This window comes from Crocodylus siamensis, chromosome 2, assembly GCF_052110815.1.
Source record: "Crocodylus siamensis isolate JL-2025a chromosome 2, ASM5211081v1, whole genome shotgun sequence".
Classification (NCBI taxonomy): domain Eukaryota; kingdom Metazoa; phylum Chordata; order Crocodylia; family Crocodylidae; genus Crocodylus; species Crocodylus siamensis.
Window position 1 is genome coordinate 237,034,704 of NC_143396.1, and position 27,653 is coordinate 237,062,356.

Genomic DNA, 27,653 nt, shown 5'->3' on the forward strand with positions numbered 1-27,653 from the left:
CCCCTGCCTTTCCATGTGAACCAAATGGAGAGTCTGCTGCCAATCTTAAACTGGAAACAGTTCCTCCTCGACAAAGGAATACTACCAGGACAATCCTTGGCTATTTTGAGTTCACTTTGTGCTATACCAGGAGTATAAAACAAGTGTGGAGGCTCCATGAATCCAGCTGTGGAACTATCAGGACAGTGTAGTGGAGTAAAAAGTGTCTGGGATCAATTTTCAACTATTTACATTCTTCTGGCAGTATAAAGTAGCCTTATCATGAGCTTAAATATTAGTAAAATCCATTGTGAGGCCCTTTATAACCTCAGGTGAGTCATGGATCTGAATAAAACTTGGCGGCATGGCTTCTTATTTTCAATCAAAGATCTGTGACACCTGAAGACTGGAAACAGACGTTGCTTTTGTATCACCATGAACATTTTTATGGTGGCACAAAGGCCAAACAGACAGATGTCTATGTCTCTTGTCATGCCATAAATGCCCCTAACTATGGCTGTAACAATAGATAGCAATATAAACTTGTGCATCACCGAGCTCCAGGGCCTGACTATAGCCTGCTGTCCCAGTGCACTAGAATGTCATGGGGATAATGCTCAGAGTTCAGTCCCAGACTCCAATATCTTCCCCCTACCATGTGCAAGACCTGCAGGGGAACAGGCCCTGCAGAGGACCAGTGGCCATAGTCCTGACAACCAGCACCACCAGGGAAAGGAGCCTCTAGACTCCAGACACAAAACATTCCCAGTATGGCACAAGGCCCCATAGGTGGGGTACTGGTACTTGGTTGAAGACATCAGGGTTCATCAGTGGACCATGATGAGGCTGCATCCCCATTAGTGGAGCTAGCTCCTCCTGCACCCTCACAGCCCTCTCATGAGGACAGTGGGTCCTGTATCACCCACCTGTCCACCACATACAGTAAGACATCCCTGGATTCAGAATGAAGACCAGAAAGTTAGGGCATGGGACCTCCAAGCTCCCTTCCCTGCAAAGTTGCCTCCCAGTTTCCATGGAGGCTGCTGCTGCATTGGCAACCCCCTAGTTTCCTATCCACCCTTCCCAGTTACTTTGACCCTCCCCTATTCCTTCTCCCCCTTTTAATTTTGTAGAAGAGGGACTGTTTTTGAAAATGTTAACATCTATGGATTTCATTAAACCAAGTTATGTTTTACTACTGGAAGAAAGGTAAACTGAGGTACACCTCTTTCTCACACCATATTCCCCTGTGTCCAGATGCTTCCCTTGTCCAAGGCAAGTATTAAGCTGGCCAGGGCTTCCATCAGCCTGGATGTCTTGCAATGCCTGAAAGAAAATAATTTTTCCGTAAACCCTAAAGATGGGAAAACTGAAACAGGAATCACTTCAGATCCAGCCCCCTGTCTAAGGCTGGTGTTCAGCTAGCCAGGGCTTCCAATCCCCAGAGCCCCTCCCACCCTTACTTCCACATATCTACATGCCAGCTTATGTCCTCCATGCTGGTTGGTGCACCCTAAGCACTGATGCCCTGGCAAAGGTGGATGTGGTTTTCTCCTGTGCACTGTGCTTCCTCCACCCAGGCCCCATGTAATATTGGGCAACGGAAGCATCTGGGCAAGGGAATATGGTGCAGGAAAAAGATGTACCTCTGTTTATCTTTTTTCCAGTAGCAAAACATAACTTGATTTAATAAAATCCATAGATGTTAACATTTTCAAAAACAGTCCCTCTTTCTTTACCGTCCAACTACATTAAAAGGGGGAGAAGGGATAGGGGAGGGTCAAGGTCACTAGGAAGAGTGGATAGGAAACTGGGGGGTTCCCAATGCAGAAGTAGCCTCCATGGAAACTAGGAGGCAACTCTGTGGGAAGGGGAGCTTGGAGGTCCCATGCTCTAACTCCCCTGGCTTTGCAGGTGCTGTGGAGAATACAAGATAAAGCATCACAAATACTCCTTAGCCATATCCAGGTGTACACTGACCGAGACGCCTCCAGTGCACCCTGAGGTGGCCAAAGGTGCATTTGACAGTTATGTGGCACTTGCTGAGGCAGCAGTTGAAGTGTTCTTTTCTGCTGTCCAGGTGCCCTGTGTAGGGCTTCATGAGCCAGGGTAAGAGCGAGTAAGTAGGGTCCACAATGACAAGGGGTGGGATAAGAATTTAGAATATCTCTATGCTGGGGGCTCCAGGGGCATACTCTCTGTCCTCCATCATTTAGGGCACAGTGGAGTTGAAGAAGACTCTGGCACCATGATGCTGCCCAGTCAGCCACTGAAGATGTGGGTGAAGTGGCCACAGTGGTCTGTACAACAACACGAAGCAGGACAGAGAAGAAGACCTTATGGTTGACTAACTCCATGGAGTCTTGAGGTAGGCAGACAATGGCAATACACGTGCTGTTGATGGCCCCGATGCAGCTGGGAAAGCCCATCTGGGAGAATCCAGCAATGACCCTCAGTGACTTGCTATATCAGATGACATGGTTCATTAGCATATCCTGCATGATCAAGCACACCTCTTGGACTGCTGCTCTGTCTATGGACTTCCCGATGCTGAACTGGTTGACAGTGCAATGGAGGCTGCGGAGAGATGCGAGTTTCCAAATGGTGGCCAGTGACATGTATTGTTGGGGTCAGAGGTGGCTTTATACCAGTGTTCTGCTGCCTGATATAGCAGACCAACTAGGTAACAATGACAATGAAGGTGGCCCAACACATGTGAAAGTTCTGCAGCCATTGCTCAACATCTCAGGTGCCCAGAATGATCTGCTCCCAGTAGTCACTGCTCATCTTGCAGGCCAATCAACAGTCTGGAAGTGCTCCTAGACCACCCCAGACTTCATGGCCTCCATTAGGGTCTCATCTTCCTTGGCCATGTTTCATAGTTTTATAGTTGGTAGGGTCGGAAGGGACCTGAGCAGATCATTAAGTACGACCCCCTGCCATGGGCAGGAAAGAATGCTGGGGTCTAACGACCCCGGCTAGGTGATTGTCTAGCCTCCTTTTGAAGACCCGGGGTAGGAGCGAGCACCACTTCCCTTGGAAATTGGTTTGAGAGCCTAGCCACCCTGACTGTGAAGTAGTGCCTCCTTATGTCTAGCCTGAATCTACTCTCAGTCAACTTATGGCCATTATTCCTTGTTACTCCCAGTAGTGCTTGGGGAAACAGGGACTCTCCCACTGCCTGCTGGTCCCCCTTGACAAGTTTATAGACGGCCACCAGATCCCCTCTCAACCTTTTCTTGTGAAGGCTGAACAGATTCAGGTCCCATAACCTCTCCTTGTAGGGCCTGTCCTGCTGCCCCCTGATCATATGAGTAGCCCTCCTCTGGACCCTCTCGATCCTGCCCACATCCCTCCTGAAGTGCGACACCCAGAACTGGACACAGTACTCCAACTTCAGCCTGACCAATGTTACATAGAGGGAGAGGATCACCTCCTTGGACCTGCTCGTGATGCATCTGTGGATGCATGACAAGGTGCGGTTATGCATCCCCACATTGGCGGAACCATGTTCATCTTGGAATCAACAGCGACTCCAAGATCCTTTTCTGCCTCTGTGATGACAAGAAGGGAGTTCCCCAGCCTGTAGGTATGGAATTTGTTGGCCAGATCCATGAGGCTTGATGGCCACAAGCATTGATAAGCAGTCTCACATGGAAGTACATGCCCTGGAGCCCTGTGCTGTGTGCCACCGTAAGCATCTCCTGGATCACCTCAAGACAGGCACAGGACATCTAAGTCTCTGGTGAAAGGAGGAGTACAAGGAGGTGTTGGTGCAGCTCTTGGTTTCTACTAGAGGGGTAGGAGTGAACTGCAACATGCAGAAACAGTAACTGATATGATTGCTCTGGGGTTCATCTTTCAAAGCCTCACATCTGAGAGAGAGGAGACAGCCAGCCAATCAGTGCTTCCCCATGCACTCAGCTGCTCTCAGCACTCTGGCAGCCAAAAGTGCCCACCGAGGATGCTGGGATGTATTAAAGGGCCCCCCTGGCTCTAGGCCGTCAGCAGACTCTCAAATGTTTATAACGTTCTACTGGTAGGTTTTCCTACCAGGGGAACAAAACCGTGAGGCTTCTTGTGGTTTATTTGAACTTTTATGCATACCCAGTGGTAACTTTAAATCAAGACTCATTAAAAAAAGATGCATGTAAACAGATTTTTTGCATTTGTTTTATGCAGATCTATTCAATATTCATTTAGCAAAATTCAACTGTTACACAACTTTCTAGGAGTAATCATAAAATTCTTAGAAGACTTAATTGGTTTGTTTTCTGAGGGAGCTTACTTAGAAATGAGAAGAAAATGAGACTGCATAAAGAATTCTTAAGAATTAATAAAACAGAAACCAAGATATAATGCAAAATTCTGTGTTGACATAAATCTCAGCTAACTCTGATGAAGTCAAAGTAATATTATAGTAGCCCTGAAGTATCTCCTTTCTCTCAAGCCAGATCAATAATATGGTCTGTAGTTTATCAGGACCATATTATTGATTATTTAGGGAAACAAAAACAAAACAACTCAATGGCAGAATCCAGTGATGACCTTTTCTGAGTTGCTGTGACAGATGACATGGTTCACTAGCATATTCTGCATGATCAAGCACACCTCCAGGACTGCTGCTCTGTCCATGGACTTCCTGATGCTGAACTGGTTGACAGTGGAATGAAGGCTGTGGAGAGATGCGAGCTTCCAAATGGTGGCTGGTGTCATGCTTTTTTGGGGTCAGGGGTGGCATGCAGTTTCTCTTGTGGACATAGGCCCAAACCCAACTGTGTCATTAGATGAAGAAGTAGCACTATATTACTAGTGTTGGCTGCATAAGCAGCATTTCAGGCCATTTGAGAGGATTTAAGATTCTATTCCCATGGTAAAGGCACACGATTATGTGTAAGTTGCAGAAAAACAACAGAAGAGCAGGTACCTCCCATTCTTCGGCCCAATAAGCTAGTTATTACAACACTTACTAGAGGAATGGGAGACCCAGGTTCCAGTCCTCACTTACACAGAAAGGGTTTGAACGTACATCTCCCTCTTCCTGGAAAAGTGTCCTAACAACCACTCAGACTAGATATTGCCAAAAACAGCCTCCACCATCTTTTGAAGCTGAACCACTGGGCAGCCAAAAGGAAAAGATATGCAGGACCAGATGGAGAACTAGCCACAGTAAGGGAAAGACAGGGGCTTGGGTTCTTTGCCCCTCACATGGGGCAGAAGCTCACTCACTGCTGTCTGTCCATCCAATGACTGTTAAATGAAAACATGCAGAAATACCAGTGGGGCAAAGGCAGGGGCCAAAACCTTAAATCAACCTCCTTTCCAAAGCAGTATCCATCACAGAGTCATCCCTAAAATCAAGCCACTTGAAGTTTGCTGTTACTTTAAATAGAGTTCTCAGTGTATTTAAGAAAAGATTTTTTAGATTTTAGAGAAGGCAAATAAGCACAAATCTGAGTTCCCTTTTAAGTATCTCAGTGCTACTAACCTGTCTAAAGTTAGATCCCACTCCCCTCCCACACAACTCAACTTGCCCCTCTGAGCCTGCTCAGACAGAATCCATTATGCTCACTTCTGTTTTGTGGCAATCATATTCTGCTGGTGAAACCATGTACTTTTGCATAAACATACTTAGTAATGTTCTGTCTTTTACACTAATATTAACAGATGCTACATTCTAGGTCTCCAGCCTGAGAATTTGAACCTTCATCCCTTGCTTCCCAGTAGAATACATTAACCACCTGGTGATAGGCTAAAAGTGGTGGATACAAAGGACACACACCACTGCTGTTGAAGCTGGTCCACTTAGTAGCTCATGGAAATACATGTTTCCAAAAGCAAAACAAACCAAAAGATGCTTTGCTCTGTGGCTCAGTGAGACTAACATTGTCCTAAAAGGGAAGGAGCCCTGTGCGCCAGCCCCTGCTCTCTGTACTCAGCATTGTTTCTGTATTTGGCATTAAATAACCATTGAATAAATACATACAGACCCATAAGCTGGAGCCAGGTTCAGAAACCAGGACCCTCTGACTTCCAGAGCAGTGGCATCTCACTGAGCAATAATTCTTCTCATTTGCTTTTCTTCTGTCTCCACATATCTTCTCCTGTTGTGGACCAGAGGGGTGGAGGGTAGTGTTAGCCCTACCCCACTGTTTGGCAGATAGTGAACTTTATTGGGAAGTGGGAGATATAGATTCAAGCTTTCTTAAAGGCCTAGAATCCCCAGACAAAAGTCCCTTCCTCCTCTGGGCTAAAAGTTGGGAGGGCTGCCCTCCTACAACTAGCATTCTGGGGACTGACTGACAAAATTAGGTGCTCTCCTGGGCAAAGCGTAAGTGGCTGCAGCAGGTCTTTCTGAGCATGCTCAGTAAGAGCATTTGAGTTAAGCTGGTGCCGTTTATCTTTCTAATGTTAAGTGGGTAAATAGCACTTACTTAGGCCCCAGGCAGACATTACACTTAAGACGCAGTTAACCAGTTAATCGCATTTTAAAGTGTAAACTAGCCACAAGTTCAGTAGATTAATGGCATAATAAAACAGGAAACCAGCTACCAAGTTATTACTCAAACTATATGTAAAAACTTTGTGGCTGATTTCCATTATGCTTTAATTTAAACATGTGACAGGGACTGCCCTAGGATTCAAGCTCCGGACAGTTCTGATCAGCTGATCCTGGGGAAGATTGGCATCGCTCTAGGCCTTGAGTTCCTGGGTGTTGCTGATCAGCTGACTGGCTGATAGGGACTGCCCAGGGGATTGAATCCCGGTGCAGATGACATCTCTGCCAGATGACAACAGATCATGGATTCTGCTGACAGTCAGCTGATCAGGACTGTTCCAAGACTTGAGTCCCAGGGCAGTCCCAATTAGCTGATGTTGACAGATTGGGACTGCCCCAGAACTTGAGCCCAGGGTGGTCCCAATATGCTTACAATCAGCTGATTGTTAGCCAGATCTGGGGACCACACAAGGATTCATACTGGCTCCTGGGGCTCCCTGGATGATCCTAGACTCCTCCTGCATAGGCAATATGGCATGAATGAGATCTGCTCCCCAGTCATGCAATCATGTCTCCTGCCATGCATGTGTGGTATGGCAGGAGGCACAATTGTTGAGATTGCAAATCAGAGAAATCCCATCCCAGCAAATGAACATTTTAGCCACCTAAAGGGGGAGTTGGATTTGGGCATTAGAGCACATAGGATTTAGTAACCCTGTAAGTAACAAATGCAGCTAGGCTTTTTACATTATAGATGCACGCACACAGGCATGTGTCCACTCACGCGAACATATGCACACACTTGGCATGAAATTCATAAAGAGAATTATGCGTGGTTATGCTGAGCAGTCGAGTGCCTACCTTTAAGGCAGCTAGTGGTAAGATTCACAAACCCAAGTCAGGAACCTATGTTCCCTGTGTGATGGGCTAGCTGGCAGTGACTTAGCCCAGGGGTTTTGAAAGGGCAGAAGATGATTGGAGGACTTGGGATTCCCTTTCCTCACTAATCTGGTAATGATTTGGCCCAGGGGTTTTGAAGGGGTAAAAGATGATTGGAGGACTTGAGATTCCCTTTCCTCACCAATCAGGCCCCAGAGACTCACCCTCCATGTCCCCCTTGGGTCACCTGGAGGGGGATAAAAGGGGCAGCACAGCTGACTCAGGGGAGACCAGCGAGGGACCACAAGGCAGGAGATTCAAAGAGCTGGCAAGAGCTAGGCCAGCAGGGCAGGAGCAGTTGCCCCAGAAAAGCCTGAAGAAGTGGGACCTGCAGACAGCAGTTGGACCCTCAACAGTGCGGCATGCAGCCGGCAAGAGAGGCTCCCCGCTGGGCTCCAGAATCGCCTATGAGAGGCTGTGGCCAGCAGGAGGCTCCCCAGCTCTAGCAAGGATCTGAGCAGCAATCTGAGAGGTTCCCAGATCTGCTTCCAACTCCTCCAGCAAGAGGCCAGGCAACTCGATATGAAGCCAGGGCTCCAGGAAGGTCAAGACCCCTAGCAACCAAAAGTAGTGCCAGCACTGGTGGCTGTGTGGTAGTGTTTCTGCCTACCACATCAGAGATTTAAGTTCAAGCCCTAGCTTGGGTGAGTAAGCTAACAGAGAGAAAATCTTCTTGCAATAGAAAGGGGCTATTGTGTTTTCTCCCCCTCCAGGTACCTAGGCCCTATATTCCTTGTCATTTGACATTTTGTATCTTTTATATTTCACCAACCCATATTGTTTCTTCTGCTGTTTGTGTTTTACATGTTGGTTAACCCTGTCTTTTGTCAACTGGATCAATATGTCTATGACTGTAAGTGTCTAACCTTTGTTGAATCCTGCCCCCTCGGGGCATTGTAGTGTCCCCTATACCCCCTGGTTTATACTGATTATGTTCCCAGTATTGTTCTCTCATTAAAAGATATATGGTTAAGGCCCCAGTAGTGGTCTGGCTCTTCTCTATAGGGGGAGGAGAGTCCCTACACATCCCACAGCACTTGTGCACCTGCTCTGATCCCTTCAAATGAAGAGGGGGTACCTCTCGGAGTACCGCTTGGGTTACACCTGTAAAAGGGAAGCACAGATGCCTAGAAATGTGACTCATCACACCAAACAAGGAATGCCTAAGCTAGCCAATAGAAAGTGCAGAAGAGTGAGGTGGTACCTGAAATCCCACCTCTTTTTCAAACCTAGGTACCTGTAGACTACATCCTGATCTATACTAAAATGTCATGCTGGCAAAACTCAAGTTTTCATGGTAAAAGTCTGCATGACAAATTCCCTCAAAAGTAGCAGAACCACTGCTGTTGTTACAGCCAGGTTTCATCATCTCTACCAACTGACAGAAGCTCTCCAACATTATATGGAAGTCAGTAGAAGGGACATATAGACATTACCATGTTTCTGATGGGCCTTAGCAGTCCACTTAGTGCAAGCTCATAGTCAGCCACTCTGGATGTTGTTTTGGACTATGTTGTCCACATTTTTTTAACATACTGGAAGCCAGTTTCTGCTTAAAAGTACCTGGCCATTTCAGAACTCCCCCATTTGCTGCTTCACCATCAAGCTTGAATTTCACACCTTCCCTGCCTGTGTACTTCCCTGCAGTACTGAAAGGAAAAACATGGCTCTAAGTGTTGCCTTATTGATAAAAGCACAAGCAAAAATAAAAAGTGCTCCCTGGCAAAACCCCGTTCTCTTCTGCCACAGACAGCTCTAGGGATTGCAAACCACCAGTTTTCATGCACTGAGATGATGTGGTGGGAGCAGTGCCTATGACAGCAGTGGAAGGAGAATATGCTCTGGCAGTTGCAGAAGGAACAGGAAGCCAGCAAGTGCATGCAGGGGCAGATGATACATATTGTCCAGTAGTAGGCAGGCATGCTACAGAAGCTCATTAATCTACACAGCCAGCATGCTGCATCCAGTCTCCTTCATCAAGCCCTTGGAAAAATCCCACATGGGATGTCCTACTACAAGTGGTCTCTGCTGAAAATGGGACAAAAGCCACAAATGATAGGACATCCAGGACAGGTGTTTAAAATGAGGACTGTCCTGGTGAAAGCAAGATGTATGTTCACTATACTTTTTGCCTTACTCAGGTTGTGCACAATACAACAAAGCCACAACCATGACAGCCACATTTAGCTTGCTCATGTCCAGTTGATTCATAACTGACCAGAAGCAATCTGGGGTGGCCAAATTCCACACAGTGATCACCACTCACTTCTCAACAGGTAAAGTTGCTATCATCTCCTGCTGCATCTGCTGCACAGGGACAAGCTTCACATGTGGATTGAGAAAAGGGACCTTTCATATATAAAGTTTTACAGCCACTGCTGGTTATCTAAGGACAATTCAGTCTTACCACTCTGTGTCCAAAATTTTCACAAGCCACGGATTCCCAGCTATTAGCTGTAGGGATCCACATTTTGTCTACTGTCTACATTCTTTATCCAAAGAAGCCTAATACTACAGCAGTACCTTGTTTTCTTCCAGGTGGTACAGATATGTAAATATGATGTGCTTCATGAAGAGGAAGGACTCAATCATACGCTAAAGCTCTTTGGAACCTATGCTGATAATGGAGGAAGCAACAACAGCTGATGGTGAGTATTTGAAAGATGGTGTATGCAGATAAAAAAGCCACAGTGAATAGAGAAAAATGCATGCTACATTGAAGATAATGCTCCCCTTTTCCTCCCCACCCTCATTTCTTAGTTCTCTTCCCTTTTATCCTGCAACACACTTGCTTGGAAGGCCAAAGACCAGTAAGATGATTTCTCATGGTGGGTTTGGTGACGGTGGCTGTTGTAAGACAACAGAATTGGGGACTCCACATTTTCTAGAGTAGGCCTGGGATTCACAGGCAAAAAAGAGGGTTGGCACCCATCTTTAGGACAACAATCTAATGTCTGGAGCACTATCATAGGAAGTGGGAGACTCAAGCCTTCCTCCATCTGTAGGGTTTCAAATCCACATCTCCCTCTCCAAGCGAAAGGGAATGTGTAGTTCCAGGGTTGGAGGTCTGGAGGTCTGGATTATGGTACCTGCTTCAGAGACTGTTTGTGCATTTTGATTAAAGAGTCACGGGAGTAAAACACAAACAGTCCTGGAAACAAGGACTAGACCCAGGACCCTACCTCTTGCCAGAGGAATGCCCACAAATGTTTCTTTTTTCTAGAAAGAAATGACAAACCTTTCTTTATTTGCTTTCTGTTTTTGTGGTCCCAAAAAATATTCCAGTATTGACATTTCTAGAGGACACTTGTGTGGCTATGCTGCTTCCAGTTCTTGAGTTAACACATACACAGCATCTTTGCATGGTGCTACCATGACCTACTCTTTTCAGCTCTAGCCCCAAATGCTTTATCTGAGGTCTCACAACCAATCTGATGCAAGGCAGGCAAATGGAAACTAGTCATCCAAGTCCCAGATTACTACTTGAGCCAGTAAAGCACCTGCTCCTCCCTGTTCATATATATATATATATTGAGCAAATGAGACAGTGCAAAGCTTTCTTTTCTTTTCTTTCTTAAGTAACTATTTCACTCATATGAACTTAAAGTGCTGTCCTACTTCATTTAAAAAAATTCCATATACCTGCTCCCAAAGTCACATCTGCTTACTGTACTGATTTAAGTTGGTACTTTATTTTCTTTTCTATTAGCACAGCAAAACCAACACAAATATAGAAGGAGGTGGATCCTATTCTGGACCCTGTAATAATCATTAGGACTGAGTACTAAATTCTGATTGCAGTATGTTTATTGCTGGCAATGTATGACTAGGAAAAACTCAACTTGTCTCCTCACTTCTTGGCAGAGACTGCAGGGTAAGAAGTTAGAAAAACAATCTTCATTTGTGTTTCACTTATTCCATACCAAGTCTGTTCAGTTTACAGTAAACCTGTAGCTCCTTGATGTCATAGTTTATGAAATAACTTTTCAGTGTAGACACACACTTTAATTGTAAAGCCCTATTTTCTTTTTGCACTAAATTCAAAATCTAACAACAGAGACTGTGACAAGGATAGAAGCAGTGAAAGCAGTGAGAGTTTAGCAAGATAGAGGGTGTAAAAATCCTACATGATGACTGTACATCTCTTTAAAAGGTCATCATCGGAAAGCATACCTATCCATCTGTGTATGTGAAACAACCAGACCTAGAACCATGAGCTTGGTTCTCTTCTTACACTGCAGTAAATCTGGAGTAAGTTCACTGATATCACTAGAACTGGGACATGTAGTTAAAAGGCAGAATCTGAACCATGGGGATCTAGCATTAGCACTGGATTGACCTCATATCTGTTCAAGGGAAGAAATGTTTAAAACTTCAATTTGAAAGAAATTATCTTGGTTATTAAAAATAATTTCCAAAAAAGTAAAAAAGTTAATATGAAGGCTCTTAACATTGCTATATTTTATATTAAAGCTTTTCACCTGAACACATCTTCTGCATGTAATATACCAATATGCAATAAAATAAAATAAAATAAAATAAAATAAAATAAAATAGGTCGCTGTCACCCAGCTTCCCATCTAGGTCCCTAGAGAGCCAGGAGGGCTGCTGTGCATTCTTGCTGCCTTCCCTCCGTGTTGGAATAGATTTAGCTTGTGCATTGAGGATCGCTTCCTTGAGAAGCAACCACTCTTCTTGAACTCCCATCTCCCTGGGGTCACGGTCCCTGAGGGCCTGACCGACAAGCCTCCTGAACTTGTCAAAGTCGGCTTTTCTGAAGTCAAGGACTTCTGTGTTGCTGACTGACTTGCCAGCTTTACAGCGGAGCCTCCTCCCTGGGGAGGAGGCTCTTCTCAGCCAGGCTGGCTGACCTGCTCCACCGGGCTTTAAACTAAGCCCACTGGGGGATGGGGGGACTACTGCCACTGCTGGCCTGCTGAGCGACCCTTGCAAAGCCAGCAGACCAAGGCACTTAAGGGACCCCACCCCTGCCCCAGCCCTGGCACAATCTGTGGGCAAGGCAAGAGCCCCTAAGGGCACACCTGCCTGCCTGTACACTAATGCCAGGAGCCTGGGTAACAAGCAGGACGAGCTCGTCCTCCTGCTCAGTGCAAAGAATTATGACATCATTGGGATAACGGAGACCTGGTGGGACTCCACCCATGACTGGACCACGGGTATAGAGGGCTATACCCTGTACAGGAGGGATCGTGTTGACAAAAGGGGCAGGGGTGTAGCTCTCTATGTGAAGGAAAGCTACATGTCCCTGCAAGCTGATGTTGGTGACCGGCATGGACAGCTATAGACCCTCTGGGTAAAAATTCATGGGGAAAACGGCACAGGGGACACAACAGTGGGAATCTACTACAGACCTCCCACTCAAAGTCCTGAGCTTGACCAGGAGTTCACCCGGGAACTGACTGAGGCCGCTTGCTCCAGGACCTTGGTTGTCATGGGTGACTTCAATTACCCGGACATCTCGTGGGAAGATCACTCAGCGAAATCCGAGCAGTCGCAAAGCTTTCTCTCATGCGTGGATGACCTCTACCTGACTCAAGAAGTCTATGGGCCAATGAGAGGCAAAGCGCTGCTCGACCTGGTACTGGCTATGGGGGACGACCTAATCGGCGACCTAGTGATCGATGGGAAGCTGGGTGACAGCAACCACGAGCTGATCACCTTCACGATCCGCCGTAAAGCTGGCAAGTCAGTCAGCAACACGGAAGTCCTTGACTTCAGAAAAGCCGACTTTGACAAGCTCAGGAGGCTTGTCGGTCAGGCCCTCAGGGACCATGACCCCAGGGAGATGGGAGTTCAAGAAGAGTGGTTGCTTCTCAAGAAAGCGATCCTCAATGCACAAGCTAAATCTATTCCAACATGGAGGAAAGGCAGCAAGAATGCACAGCAGCCCCCCTGGCTCTCTAGGGACCTAGCAGACCTCCTGCGGCTAAAAAGGAAAGCCTACAAAGGATGGAGGACGGGATTCACCTCCAAGGAGAATTATTCTGCGCTGGTCCGGTCCTGCAGGGAGCAAACCAGGAAAGCCAAGGCTGCAACTGAACTCCAACTAGCTTCAAGCATCAAGCACAACAAAAAGTCCTTTTTCAGATATGTGGGGAGCCGGAGGAAAAGCAACGGCAATGTTGGACCCCTGCTAAACCAGATGGGGCAACTGACAACTGATGCCCAGGAAAAAGCCAACCTATTAAATAGGTACTTTGTGTCAGTCTTTCATCAGTCCCATGGGACGCCCATGCCTGCTATGGGACAGGGAGATCCGGGTGATGGGGATCCCCTACCCTCCATAAATGCTGACCTCGTGAAGGAACACCTTGAGAAGCTGGATACCTTCAAGTCAGCCGGCCCTGACAATCTGCACCCCAGGGTACTCAAGGAGCTGGCGAGCGTCATAGCCCAGCCCCTGGCACAGATCTTTGAAAACTCCTGGCGCTCTGGTGTAGTGCCCAAAGACTGGAAGAAGGCCAATGTGGTGCCAATCTTCAAGAAAGGGAGGAGAGTGGATCCGGCTAACTACAGGCCCATTAGCCTGACTTCTATCCTGGGGAAGATCTTAGAAAAGTTTATTAAGGAGGCCATCCTTGAGGGACTGGCCCAGGCTAACATTCTAAGGGATAGCCAGCACGTGTTTGTTGCGGGTAGGTCTTGTTTGACCAATCTCATTTCCTTCTATGACCAGGTGACCTATCACCTGGACAAGGGAGAAGAGATTGATGTCATATATCTTGACTTCAAAAAGGTTTTTGATCTGGTATCCCATGATCACCTCTTGGCCAAACTGGCCAGTTGTGGCCTTGGCTCCTCCACGATCCGCTGGCTGGGAAACTGGCTCCGTGGTCGGACCCAGAGGGTTGTAATTGATGGCAGTCACTCATCGTGGTGCCCTGTGACCAGTGGGGTCCCTCAAGGCTCTGTCCTGGGACCCATCCTGTTCAACATCTTCATTAATGATGTGGACATTGGAGTCAGGAGTGGACTGGCCAAGTTCGCCGATGACACCAAACTTTAGGGCAAAGCGTCCACGCCAGAAGATAGGCGGGTGATCCAGGCTGACCTGGACAAGCTCAGCAAATGGGCGGACGAGAACCTGATGGTGTTTAACACCGAAAAATGCAAGGTTCTCCACCTTGGGAGGAAAAACCTGCAGCACCCTTATAGGCTCGGCAGTGCTACGTTGGATAGCACTACAGAAGAAAGAGACTTGGGGGTCATCATTGACCACAAGATGAACATGAGCCTCCAATGCGATGCTGCGGCTAGTAAAGCAACCAAAACGCTGGCTTGCATCCATAGATGCTTCTCGAGCAAATCCCGGGACATCATTCTCCCCTTGTACTCGGCCTTGGTGAGGCTGCAGCTGGAGTACTGCGTCCAGTTTTGGGCTCCACAATTCAAAAAGGATGTGGAGAAGCTTGAGAGAGTCCAGAGGAGAGCGACGCACATGATCAGAGGTCAGGAAAACAGATCTTACGATGATAGGCTGAGAGCCATGGGACTCCTTAGCCTGGAAAAGCATAGGCTCAGGGGTGATCTGATGGCCACCTATAAGTTTATCAGGGGTGACCACCAGGATCTGCAGGAACGTTTGTTCACCAGAGCGCCCCAAGGGATGACGAGGTCTAACGGTCACAAACTCCTGCAAGACCGTTTCAGGCTGGACATAAGGAAGAATTTCTTTACTGTCCGAGCCCCCAAGGTCTGGAACAGTCTGCCAGCGGAGGTGGTTCAAGCACCTACACTGAACACCTTCAAGAGTAAATTGGATACTTATCTTGCTGGGATCCTATGACCCCAGCTGACTTCCTGCCCTTTGGGCAGGGGGCTGGACTCGATGATCTCCCGAGGTCCCTTCCAGCCCTAATGTCTATGAAATCTATGAAATCTATGAAAAATAAAATAGACTCAGTGGATTTTCAGAGACTGTAGCATTGTAACCCCACTCCACAAAATATAATAAAATGAAACCAAGTTGTATTCTGACTTACCCTTTTTCTTCTTTTTGGTCCACTCTTCATCTTCTCAAAGAATAAATTATTCTAGGAAAAAAAGTATGGATCAAATTAGGTCATTCTTTCTTTAAAGCAAGATTGGGTCATTTAAATATTAGTATATGAACATTTTGTAAACTAGTTTAGATGAGGCTGTCATGTTATTGGAAAGATAAACCACAGAGAAACATTTGGATAACTGAAGCTAATATTTTTCAATTCTTCAGAGATCAACAATGTCATCATCAATGATAAAAACAGGAGTTTTAGACAGTCTTTGTTATACAATGATTTTATTTGTGATGAAGTCATAAGGCCTGCGGGGGGGCGGAAGAAACACATTAAATAAACTATTTATTAAAAAATATATAAGGAAGTGGGATACCAGTTTACTGTAACTCATTTCTTTTCTTTTGAGACTATAATTGTAACTCTGCAGTATTTTTATATATGCTTTTCTGACCCTTTTCAGAAACTGGTTTCCTGCTTACTACTTCTGTTTCTTGCCTTCGATTATTTTATTCCTGATATCAGCTATGTTCTATGCAAAGAAGTTCTGCTGAAATTCTTTTAGTGCCCAACCCTTCCTTTGTTTAAGTAGTGCCCCTAATAAAATCTCCAAAAACCATTTGGTCTATAACATTTTTAATGGAGTGAACCTTTTAAAAACTGCCAAAAAATGTCTTGGCAGAATGGAAAGTTATGATGAGAAAAAAGAATGACTCTGTGACCACAGTTTGTATAAGTGCTTCCACATATTGCTGTATTTCATACACATAGTGAACTCCAATAAGGTCTGGAATATCAGACACATGCTCAACAGATTGTGTTTCATTTGTGATTACTGTGAGGAAACCAAAACCTAACCTGAAAGTGGAATGAGAGAAGAACTACATGTTTAAAAGCAAAACATTGTATAAACAAGGCCATTAATTCAGCTATAAACAAGTGACCTAACATTGATCATATAAATAGAAAGTGGAATTCTAGTGAGAGACAAATTCACAAAACATTTTTACCCTGTGTGCAGCCTCAATAGGAGAAAAACAAACATTTTAGAGTGCTACAATGACATCTGCCAAAACTGTCTGTTTTGTACTTCTCATGTTCATTAAACCCCAAATTCACAATGCATATCTCTTGCCCAACCTCAGCTATTTCATCAGGGATGTGCCAAAAAGGCAAAGGAACGGAGATGAAACTGGCCAACAAGATACATTCTTGGCTATAGTCAGTTATACAAACTCACGTGGGGAAAACTTTAATTTAGCATTTTTTTAAAAAAATGTAGATGTACAAATTATTCCCAGTAGGAATCAGATCATCATTGCACTCTCTCTTCATACACTGTTTGACCTTATACTTTACATTAAGGGGAAAAAAAAACAGTTCTGTAATAAAAAGAGAATTGCATGACTCCTAAAACTAAACACTCATATCAGGCAGGAAAATTCCTCATGATTGAACTGTTCCTGCTCAATGAGATCACATTTTGTTTAGTCTGTTTGGGAATGTTTTAAGACCATAACTACCATTTATGTATATTGTATAGCACAGGGCAGATAGGGTTATGAAACCTGATCTAAGAGTATGCTTGTGCGGTAACAACAAATCTGTGCCCCTATGAATGGGGCTGATTCTGTGACCCACTACATTCTTTTGTGAAGTGCTAAACGTTCTCAGCTCTCATTTCAGATTTGGATCCGAACACATACAGCGCATCACAGGACTGAGAACTCAGAAGAGAAAGATATGATGCCTTTATACCCAAATATTCCACTTTTAAATCCTTATCTTAGGAAGTATAGAGTAAAGAAAGGAGATATAGGATTTAGGAGAGAGATGTAGGGAGTGTCAGGCCAACCATCATGTTCTCCTCTACCCACAATGGACAGGAGATCTTTGGACCTCAGGGCTGGAGTAAAAGGTACAGCATACTCTACAGCTAAGAGGATGAATGATTTATTTCCCCTTTCCTGCTTGTCATTTCTTACACGTAAGTCTGTTATTTTGTCAGAGTACAAGGGACCAGATTTAGGCTTAAGCCTTCAAACTGTATAATGTATAAATGCCAAACTGGCTAATGCCAGGGAAAGGGTTTGTTGTTTTTTGTTTGTTTGCTTGCTTAGGTTGTTTTGGTGTGGGGGGTTTTTTGAGGGGGGGCAGAGTGACTTTAAAAAAACTTTATTATACAAATAATTTAAAAAGTGCAAAGGTATGTGGCCCTCCCAGGGGCTGAGTATGATATAATTTGTTGTCAATGAGAGAGAGATGCGAGAGAGATTATTTTTAGACATTGGTGGTTATTGAAATTAATAAGGATGCCCAGCTCTGTGCTCTGGACTTGCATAATCATTTAGTTGAGCTGAAAAGGAAATATAGCAAAATATACCCTGCCTATCTTGAGATAGGCTTTTTATTTTTCAGTTTAGAATCTGTGGGTGGTGCTGCCTTCACACATGAAGTTTTATATATTAAACCAAACAGAAAACTACTCAATTGAACTGAACAGTCTAAAGTATTGTCTAACATTTAAAAGTATTTACAAAGTTTAACATAACTCTTCCTCGATCATAATTTCTGCTTAGATATTTAGAAATTACTTGTGTAAAGACATGCCCACAAAATTTATGCTCAGTTATTGCAATTGCTGTGTAAGTCAATTACCGGATAACAGGCAATGTGTATGTACAACTGCCACAGGACTGCAAGCGCCATTTTGGTAAGTGTATGCATGTATTTTTAAAAATCTGTTTTTAATTTTCTAAATGCCTTCAAAACCAGGCTAAAAAAATAGCAAAAACTTTGCTCTCTAGTTAAACTATACCACAGATCATTCTATTCCTTTGCTTTTCTGAATAGCTTTTTTTTAAAATCAAGCAATATCAATAATGATAGGAGCCTATCTCCCTAATTCAACTGTGAATTACACTTAATTTGTAACAACACCTCATGCTATCTGCCTGAGTTAAGCAGCAATTCCTGTCAGCTTCCTTACAGGCTCCATCAGCTGCTGATCTCCACTGCCTGAAAAGCCCCTGCCATCACTGCAGGCCTGTCGCCAGCGCCCACAAGTGGCAGTGGTGGATGGCAGCTGCAAGCCGGACCCTGCAGGTATCCCTGGCAGCTTCCCCTGAGCAGGCTGTCAGGGAGCCAGTTGCTTTCCCTCCTTTCCCCACCACCCCCACCTTGCATTTGATCATGTATATTACTAGCTGTTTCATCTCTAATTAAAAAGATCTGGACTTGGCAATGATGCTGCTGAATATAATTTCTGTTGGGAAGTGTACACTTTGTTTTAATTCATACATAGGCAGGGTAAGTTTTTCTCTGACTTAATAGTAACTGGCAACACATTTTTAAAATAGACTAAAAAAGACCAAACTAAGGTATTTGACAATCTTCACTAATGATGACCTATAATCTCTTACGTGCATATTGTTGATGACAACATATTATGAGCCCTGGTTCTGAAATACTGTTTTAGGCCAAAAACTTGAAGAAGTGTTTTTACAGTCTTCAAAGTAGCATCATGAAAATAAATTACTTCTGAATAATAAAAAAAAGCCACAAAGTTATCTGGCATAAATAATGGAGTTCACCATCTGGTGTTTTAATATTACAGCCTTTGATGGTAATTACTTAGCGTACAATAAGAATTTCCAATATTAGGAGTTCTGGCTTAGTTCTATCTAGAATTTTAGGGCTCATATATGGGAAGACATGAAGATTGATTATAGATAATGAATCATTGTCTCATGGTCACAGCAAGAGAAGGTGCTGCCAAGCACATCCATTTATCTATATCCGCTGGAGGAAATCTGGTTTAGGGTAAGCCTTTCTAAACTGAAAAGTAACAGCAATGCATTATGGGATTTCATGGTTTGTTCTACAAGTGCAAGTTGTTTTAATGATGCTTTAAAATGGATTTGGTATCAGGCATCTAACTAGAATGCAAGAGTGGAAGGAACCTCTCATGTCAGAGTCTAGTCCCTTGTATTTGCAGGCAACAATATACCTAACTCTGCCAAAAGTTTAGACAAGAACATCCACTCTTACACACCAAAGCCACAAATCACAGCACACCAAATAACAAAGGGAAAAAACCAAAAATCATACCACTGGACCATAAAGAAGAAGTGGAACATCCCATACTACAAAAGGGAGGTAAAAGAAAAAACCTCAGTGGTCCTTGTCAATTTGACAGAAAATTCCCTCTTGCAGCTGAAAACATGATAATTAGCTTAACTCTTAAGTAAATGTGGAAGACCTAGAAGCCAGGCACCCATAACTATTAGGAGCACCAGCATTCCCAGACAATCTTCCATTTATAGTCATGACCAATGTCCACTGCACCTAGTAAGTAGCCAGATAATGCATTCAGAGGGGGAAACGTATGATGGTGACCCCTGAAGATTCCAGGGCAAGTCATGAAGCATGAGATTAATACAGTCATCAGTACAGCCAGCATTATAAACATATCACAAAACTTATGTAACCTGACTTTTAAAGATTTACTCTCCATGGACCAACTCCAGTCACTGGAGTCCTTGTATAAACAGAGCAAGAATTTGTTAGGTCTGGCTATATTTGTTGAACAGAACATGTAAAACTGGGCTTAAAAATAAATTTTAATATAAGCCCATTTTACTGTGGGTTTATTTTGTTTTCATTCAAGTGAAAGGAATGAAATGATGGAAGCTTGACTAGGGGATGATTGAATCCACTTAAGGCCTGATCCTTATCCAATTAAAGTTAATATTAAACCTTATGGTACTTGACAGTCCAGGTATTGCACATATTGATTAACTCCTTTCTCCACAAGTAAGCCCTAAAATATTTCTGCATATTAGTCACACTGGGCATGTCTACATGAGACATTTACTGCGGAGTTACCTAATTAGCTCTGCAGTAAACATCTCAGTGTCCACACATGTGGCCCTATTAGGCTGCAGGAAATTACTAAACTGCACAGCAGGTTAGTACTTGTAAATACAAGAACTATCCTGTGGCACAGTTTTTTTCATGCACAGAAATGCCTGTGTAGATGCTGATCCCGCTGGCTGGGACATGAAGGTGCTTCAGAGCAAGGGCTGCCTGCTAGCTAACCTGCACTGGAGCATCCTCATGCTGCAGCCAGCCCTTCCAGAGCACACTGAGCCAGGTCGGAGCAGCTCTGGACTGGCAGGCTGGCCCTCAGGCTCCTTGGCAGCTGGGACTGCACTCACCCAGCTCAACATGCTATGGTTTCGGGCATGTATTCAAGTGGCACACCCAGGAGCAATACATTCCAGTGTGATATGTGCTGGAGTTTATTGCTGCAAATTAATTGCATGTGTAGATGTACTCTCTGAGAGGAAGTATTTGGCATGAGCAAAACTGAGTTAAGCAGATAAGGTTCTTTGGATGAATCTGATATCTTTTGTTAGACCAACTTAAGTCAGGGAGCCAACTTAAGTTGGTCTAATAAAAGATATCAGATTCACCTAAAGAGCCTTGTCTGCCTATGTCCTTAGACCAATATGGCTATAACCTACAAAACTGAGTTAGACACTTACAGAGCCTTACAGAGTCTAAGTCAAGTTATACCTTACAACACCGAGAGGAACACCTAAACAATTTTAACATTGGAAATTCTGTGCTAAATAGATACTACATCTTAATATTACAGATGCTGTATATATTATAATATACAGCATATTATGTAATGATTTTATATCAAACTATATTATAAATGTATGAATATAATAGACTGCTGCATAAACTGCAGTTTGAATAGAATCCATGTGAAATTACTGGATTTATCACATACATTATCATCATATGAATTCCCATTTTCTCTCAGTTTCATTTGCCTATAAATAATATTTTTCCATCTTTTTTGGCCATTGATTCTATTTTGCTTTTAAACCGAAGCAGGTTCTTCTCTTTAAAAAAAATACTTCCTCTTATGTGAGCCTTTTTTCTAGGAGGTCTTCTTACAGCTTTGACCTACCCACCACTTATTTCAATACTTAAGAAAAATAAAGTCTGATTTACTCACCCATTTGCCCACACTGGGGTAGTCGTGCTCTGGATCAAAAAGGTGTTGGTGCAGCTGGTATTCCCTACTGAACTCTGCTGTGTCTGGTGTGTTTTCTAGACATCCATCATCAACTGCAAAAGTATTTTGAAAGCATTAACTGATAAAAAAATTGCAGTGTTTTAAGAGCCCATTCATATTTTGTGGCAAATTTCTTAAACAAATTAGGCAATAAAAGCTTTTAAAGAGAAAAATACTGCATTGTTTTTCTTTGGAAAGACTCTGCCAGGGTATTTTTAAAAAATCTCATAAAATACAACCCTTTGGAAGCTTGCACATACTATCCATTTATTTTTTAACCTTTCTCACTCTGAGGGCACTAAGGTGGTTGGTAAAACACACTGTTCTTCCACTCTGGGGACAATTCACCATATATTTATTTTAAAAAAAGTGTTATTTGTTTGCAGTTCATTAGCTTGCACTGTAGTAAACAAATTAGATCTACTGCAGAAACTTCAGCAATCTTGAAACTGACAGAAGACTGACTCTACTGGTGCAGGTAAAATCTCTGCCTTACTAAACAGATACTAGCACAGACAAAAGTGACAACTTTCACCTGATCCAGCCACAGAAAGTGGGCTATAGCCATAACCAAACACAAGTGCCTGGTTGCAGACAGCTTATAAAATGGCCGATAGGGTGAAAATCTGACCCCTCATTGCATGAGAGGTCAGATAAAGACATTTCAAAACACAGCATCTTTTGTAACTTCTGTCTGCGCTGCCTCCCAGGCTTGGAGATGTTTTCAGAATGGGAGGGGGGAAAGAGAGTGGAGGGAGTTTAGTCTGGGGTTTTTTCATCCACTGCTGGAGGGTGGGGTGGATGTATAAGAGCCCTTCCCAGGTGGAGAGGGCTCCAATTCACCCACTCCCTCCTCCAGCACTGGCTGTGGAACTCGTTCTTTTCCACCCTGCACCATATGGGTGAATTCGATTGATTGATGGTCACTGTTCCGAAAGTGGACACAAATCTGTAGTTCCCCTAGCAGGTCATTCCCCATAGCCAACACCAAGCACAGTAAAGCATTCCCTCTAGTGGGACCATATACCTCCTGTATTATGTGAAGGTCCTGTATACCAGTTAAGAACCTACGTAAACAGTTGGATTTGGCTGACCACTCCCCCCCAGCAGATGTCACGGTAGTTTAGGTCCCCCATGACAACCATGTCCCTGGACTGTATGGCCTGAGAATTACAAGTCTAGCTCCTCCACTTGATGTGGCGGTCTGTAGCAGACCCCCACCATCAAGTCCCTTTCTCCCCAACCTCCATGTATCCTACCACACAGTACCTCAACATTCTCCTCCTCTGATCCCATTTTGATTAACGTAGATATATAATGCTCCTTAACATAGAGGGCAACTCCACCCACCCCCTTCCTCCCTACTCTCTCCTGTCTGTACAACTTATACCCCTCAATGTGTACTGCCCAGTCATGGGTAGGGTCCCACCAGGTTTCCATTAGCCCCACTATATCGAAGTTATTGTTTGCAAGCAGGAGTACCTTGTCCTCCTGTCAAGGCCAGATGTACCTTGACTCCAATGACATCCCTAGAACTGCTTGATTGTTTATATTGTTTCTTTTCTATTATCACTGTGTATCAATAAATTTGCCCTTTCTCAAATGGAAATGTTGTGTTTGGTCTGAGGGCGGTTCCCCCCAACCCCCCCCCAAACAAGGCATCTGGGTCCTAAATCCAAACCAAACAATTGACACCCAGCGTGGGGCTCAGGACTCTGACTCAGGAACTGGGACCAGGTCCAATGCCAGCAATTGCTGACTGGAGCCCAGGAACTGGAATTCGAGGACAGTAACCTGACCGATCAGGGACTTTGTTGATATAGAGTGACCCTTTTTAGAGGGGTCAGCTAAGACTTGTAGTAAGATAGAGCTGTATGATCATTGTAATTAGGGTTGTAAGTTTTGTGGCAGAGATACTGAATCTAGATAGCTATCTTGACAATTGGATAAGACACTGATTGTGGAGTGACATGCTGGGAGCCACATTGGAAACAAAATCTAAGTAAATCAGTGTGGAGTGGGGAGGGACGAGCTGGTCTGTTGGGCCTGGGTTGGCAGGCCCAGGGAGCGGTAGGTGAGATCCACGGTGGGAAGGAAGAGGGCTAGCCAAGGCAGGATGTGGGATGGAGTCACAATGGCTCATCCAGGGGGTGTCAAAAGGGGGGGTGGATCCCACCCGGGGGAGCCATGGGGGGTGTGTGCCCCCTGGATCTGTGCACAGGCTGAGGGTGAACTGCTGCTGTGGGCTGGAGCCAGGACCAGTACCAGGCTCTTCCCAGCCACAGGGGGGCTGGGCCAGGGCTGTGCTCCAGGCAGCTCGCAGTGGCACTGGAGTGGGGGGGGCTACAGGGTGAGCTGTGGCCACTCCAGAATTTGCTGTAGGCCCCCCACCCCTGTAGCCCCTTCTCCCCCTGCACCGAGTGCAGCCCCGGCCCAGGCCCCCTGCCAACAGGAAGAACCCAGTGCTGACCCCCACTTCGGACCACAGCAGCAGCCTGCCCTCACACCATGCACAGATCCAGGGGGCAGAAGACCCCTGTGAGTCCCCCAAGGATATACATAGTAGCAGGATCCACCCCCAGTCCCTGTGCCCCCCAGATGAGCCTCTCATGGCTCCATCCCATGCCCCACCCTGCAGCACCTGCCCCAGCCCTAGCCCCACTCCCTCCCTCATTGCAGGGACCTCCACCTTCCCCCCATGCCCCTTTCCTCCCCCTGCCCCTTTCCCCACAATAGACTTACCAGCCAGATGCTGCTCTCTCCAAGCTGTAGGACTTGCTTCATGCATGCTGTGGCTGCATGAATGCATGTGGCATTTACTGGTGACATTATCTGCCACATCAACCCAAAAAAGCCAATTGCTGATAATGTCAATTTTCCTTTTATTAGTGCCAATACGATACGCACCAGTGTATCGGTGCACTTCTACAATAAAGTTTTGCATTGTCTCCCACCTCCCTACATGCTGTGGAGGGGGGTACTTTGAGGGGCAAGAAGTATAGCTGGGCCAGGCAGGAAGGTAGGGTAAGGGTAAAGGTAGGGATGGGGAGGGCCCAAAGTGGGTGTGGCAGGTGTGCTCAGTGGCCTGAGTCAGTCCCCACTGGTGGCGAGGACGTGAAGCTCCTGGCAGCATCCTGAGGCACAGGGGCACAGCATCCAGCTGCCTGGGCAGAAGCCCCCACTGGGGCGGAGCTGGAGCTGCTATCAGCCAGTGATGCCATTGCCAGCCTGGCCTCCTGCATGGGACAGCCCACCTGGAGCTGGCGGGGCAGGTGCTAACCCTGGCTTCTGAAGTTGCTGGCAGAGGCCAGGGGCAGGGAGTGTGGTGGGATAGGCTCCTGGCGAGGGGTCCTCCCCTGGTGATGTGTTGCTGCAGGTGCCAGGCTTCAACAAATGCTCAGACAGGCCGTTCATGCTGGAGTACACAGCATGGCTTCAGTCAGGGTCCTGGGGCATGAGAATGTCATCCAGCTGCTGCATAAGGGGCATGGACTTGCGGGCAGCCCCCAACCAGTGGTTATGTTTGGTGAAGGTGACCTACTGTACCCACAAGGCCTTAACCTTTATGCAGCGTGGGTGCACTGACCAGTTGTGCCCGTGCTCCTTCATGCAGCCTGACAGGCCCTTGTAGCTGTACACACTGGAGTGCCCACTAACATGCTAACTGGCTGAAGACCCTGGCCTCACCCCACAGTGCTACGAGGTCTGTGGTCTTCTGGGACCAGCTGTGGCCCCGGGAGATGGCGTCTGGCATTGGGGATGATGTCAGTTTGGCTCCATTGACAGCTTGTTGGGCCACTGAGTCATATTCCTGGTGTTGCCAGGCCTAGGCATGTGCCTGCAGCACACAGCCCAGGGGCATGGTGTGGGGTAGGCAGGCACACTGCAATGGTGTGCCAGGCACCAGCACTGGGGTCCAGGTAGGCTGCTGCAGCTGCTGTGACTGGGTGCTCTAGGCCCTGGCAAGTGCCTGCAGCACTCAGCACAGTGCAACAACATGGGACAGGTAACTGCATGGCGACGCAATGCCGGGGGAACAGAGATGGGGTTCAGGCAGGCTGCCACAGCTGGCCTGGAGCCTCTGCTGCAACACACAGTGGTCAGAGGCTGGCTGCAGATGGCCCAGGGCCCCAGTGTCTCTGCAAGCTTTTAAGGGCCTGGGACTGGGGCAGGCAAAGAGCTGTCCCAGCCCCATGGCCCTAGGGTGAGGCTGCAGGTGGCCTCCTGGTGGTAGGGGTGACTGGAAGCAAATTTGGTCCCAGTCAGCATCTATATGTGCATTACTGTGCAGTAACTACTCAGGAGTTAATCTGCTACCTGTACTTACAGGTAGAAAATTAACTTGTGATTAGAGCAAATTACTGTGCAGTAAGCATCTGCACATGTAGACTGTGATGCTTACTGTGCAGTAATTTCCTCTACTGCACAGTAAAGCATATCATGTAGATGTATGAATTTATAGTTCATCATTGCATTCTGGCGTATAGCTGATTTATTGTCATCATTACTACAGATGATGGGAGCAAGTGGCTGCTCTTTCTACCTACAGAAGGATACTCTATCCATCTGCAGGAGTCCTGGTATTGTTTTTCTTGTGCAAGTTGGGAGCTTCTGGGGCCAGAATCTTCCAGTGAATCTAGCTGGATCCATTATTGCCTCATTCATGTACAATGACACTTTCCCACAAAGGCAAAGTAGAGAACACCCACAAGTTTGTGTGATGGTTTCCTTGATTACCCCATGTAAATCAGGAGAGTATTTGCCATTCTTCTCAAAACGTCCAGGAGCAGCCGAGGTTCTTTGAGTGTCCACTATTATCGGATACAGCCTCATGATGACATAAGAGCAATATTTGTACCTAAGTCACCATGAGGAGGCTATTCTGGTTTTATCTATGTTATGACAGTAGCATGTTGTAGTGAGGATCATGCCCTGCCCAGAGTTTGCAAGCAAGTTCCAAATCCCAAAGTGCCATGTCCAAGTGTTTGGTCCCTGGTGGTTTGGGGAGCAGCTGCTAAAGACAAGCCCACTCTAGAGTGGATTGGACATAGGCAGGGCATGTTCAACTCATCCTCAGGAACCAATTGTTGCTGTGGTATAGACAACCCCTTTGGGTCATAAAGTCCTTACTTTTTTGCTAAAATTAAGAGCTTAACAATTTGTCAGTCGGCAACAGGGTAAAACTAGCTATACTAGCTGGCTAATTAGAAAACTGTCAGTAGGAAGCTAAAGACACCCACCAAAAGCTTTCCTGTGGCCTGAATACAGAAAGCAAGAAGCTATCTTAAGCTGAGAAGTGGCTGAAAGGAACTATTTAGGCATTATCTGCCTTGTATGCCCTTGACCCAAACCATAAGAAACAGCAGGGCACGTTGCATAATCAGACTGGTACCAGTGGTCATAAAAGTCTTCAAGCACATGAAGCATGTGCACCCCACTGTGGAATGTGCATGAAAATAATCACTGGAAAGAGGATGATTTGTTTCCCATTAACCAACCCATAAACCTGTTCTCTGGTAGGCTGTATGGACAATATAGTTGTATGAACAATCCACCCTTTGGATACAAACTAGTTTTCATAACCATAAGTGGAAACATTTCTACTGAAATATTGGTAGATGTAATCTTCACTGAGAATGCATCTATGTAAAAGCAGCCTTTCATAGTAGGCAGCATTTTTCCAGGAATGCTTTCAATTTTCATATTTAGATGTATTATTTCAGCTGACTAAGCATTATTTTCCCTAGAGGAAAACAAAAGATTTCAAGAGAGCCTCAAACAATTTAACTGGAGTCCAAAAATTAATCTTGTTCTTCTAACCACTAGTAGATCTGATGAGTAAACATAAAATGCAAAAATCTGTGGAGAAAAAAATCTAAAAATAATTATTCAGAACTTGTCAGAGAAAAGATTTATTGGAAAAAATGTAGATATAAACAACATATATAAATACTAAACAGGTACTTCTCATTTGTAAATTTAAAATATTTCTAGACCAAGGTATACTTTTCTATTCTTTAGTGTTTATTCCCACAGGAGCAGATGCAATTCCTACTAGGAACCAATGGGAATTTGCCTATTAATTTCAGTTCTGGAAAACTTCATGCAAGTTACCTAAAGGGAAAAA

At 45.2% G+C, this 27,653-nt stretch overlaps 1 protein-coding gene across 4 annotated transcripts in view; it reads right to left on the bottom strand.

Moving 5' to 3' along the window:
- SCG5 (secretogranin V) overlaps positions 1-27,653 on the bottom strand; it is a 74,545-nt gene that overhangs the window by 8,730 nt on the left and 38,162 nt on the right. For 2 of the 4 annotated variants that reach the window (XM_090033502.1, XM_090033501.1), the window contains exons 4-6: positions 21,467-21,579; positions 15,421-15,471; positions 5,970-6,083 (exon numbers count right to left, since the gene is read on the bottom strand). In XM_090033502.1, coding sequence (XP_089889628.1) covers positions 5,970-6,083; positions 15,421-15,471; positions 21,467-21,579 — 278 coding nt within the window. Of the gene's footprint in view, positions 1-1,204; positions 1,306-5,969; positions 6,084-15,420; positions 15,472-21,466; positions 21,580-27,653 lie in introns of all 4 variants that reach the window. The other 2 variants (XM_090033503.1, XM_090033504.1) reach the window with 2 other exon arrangements.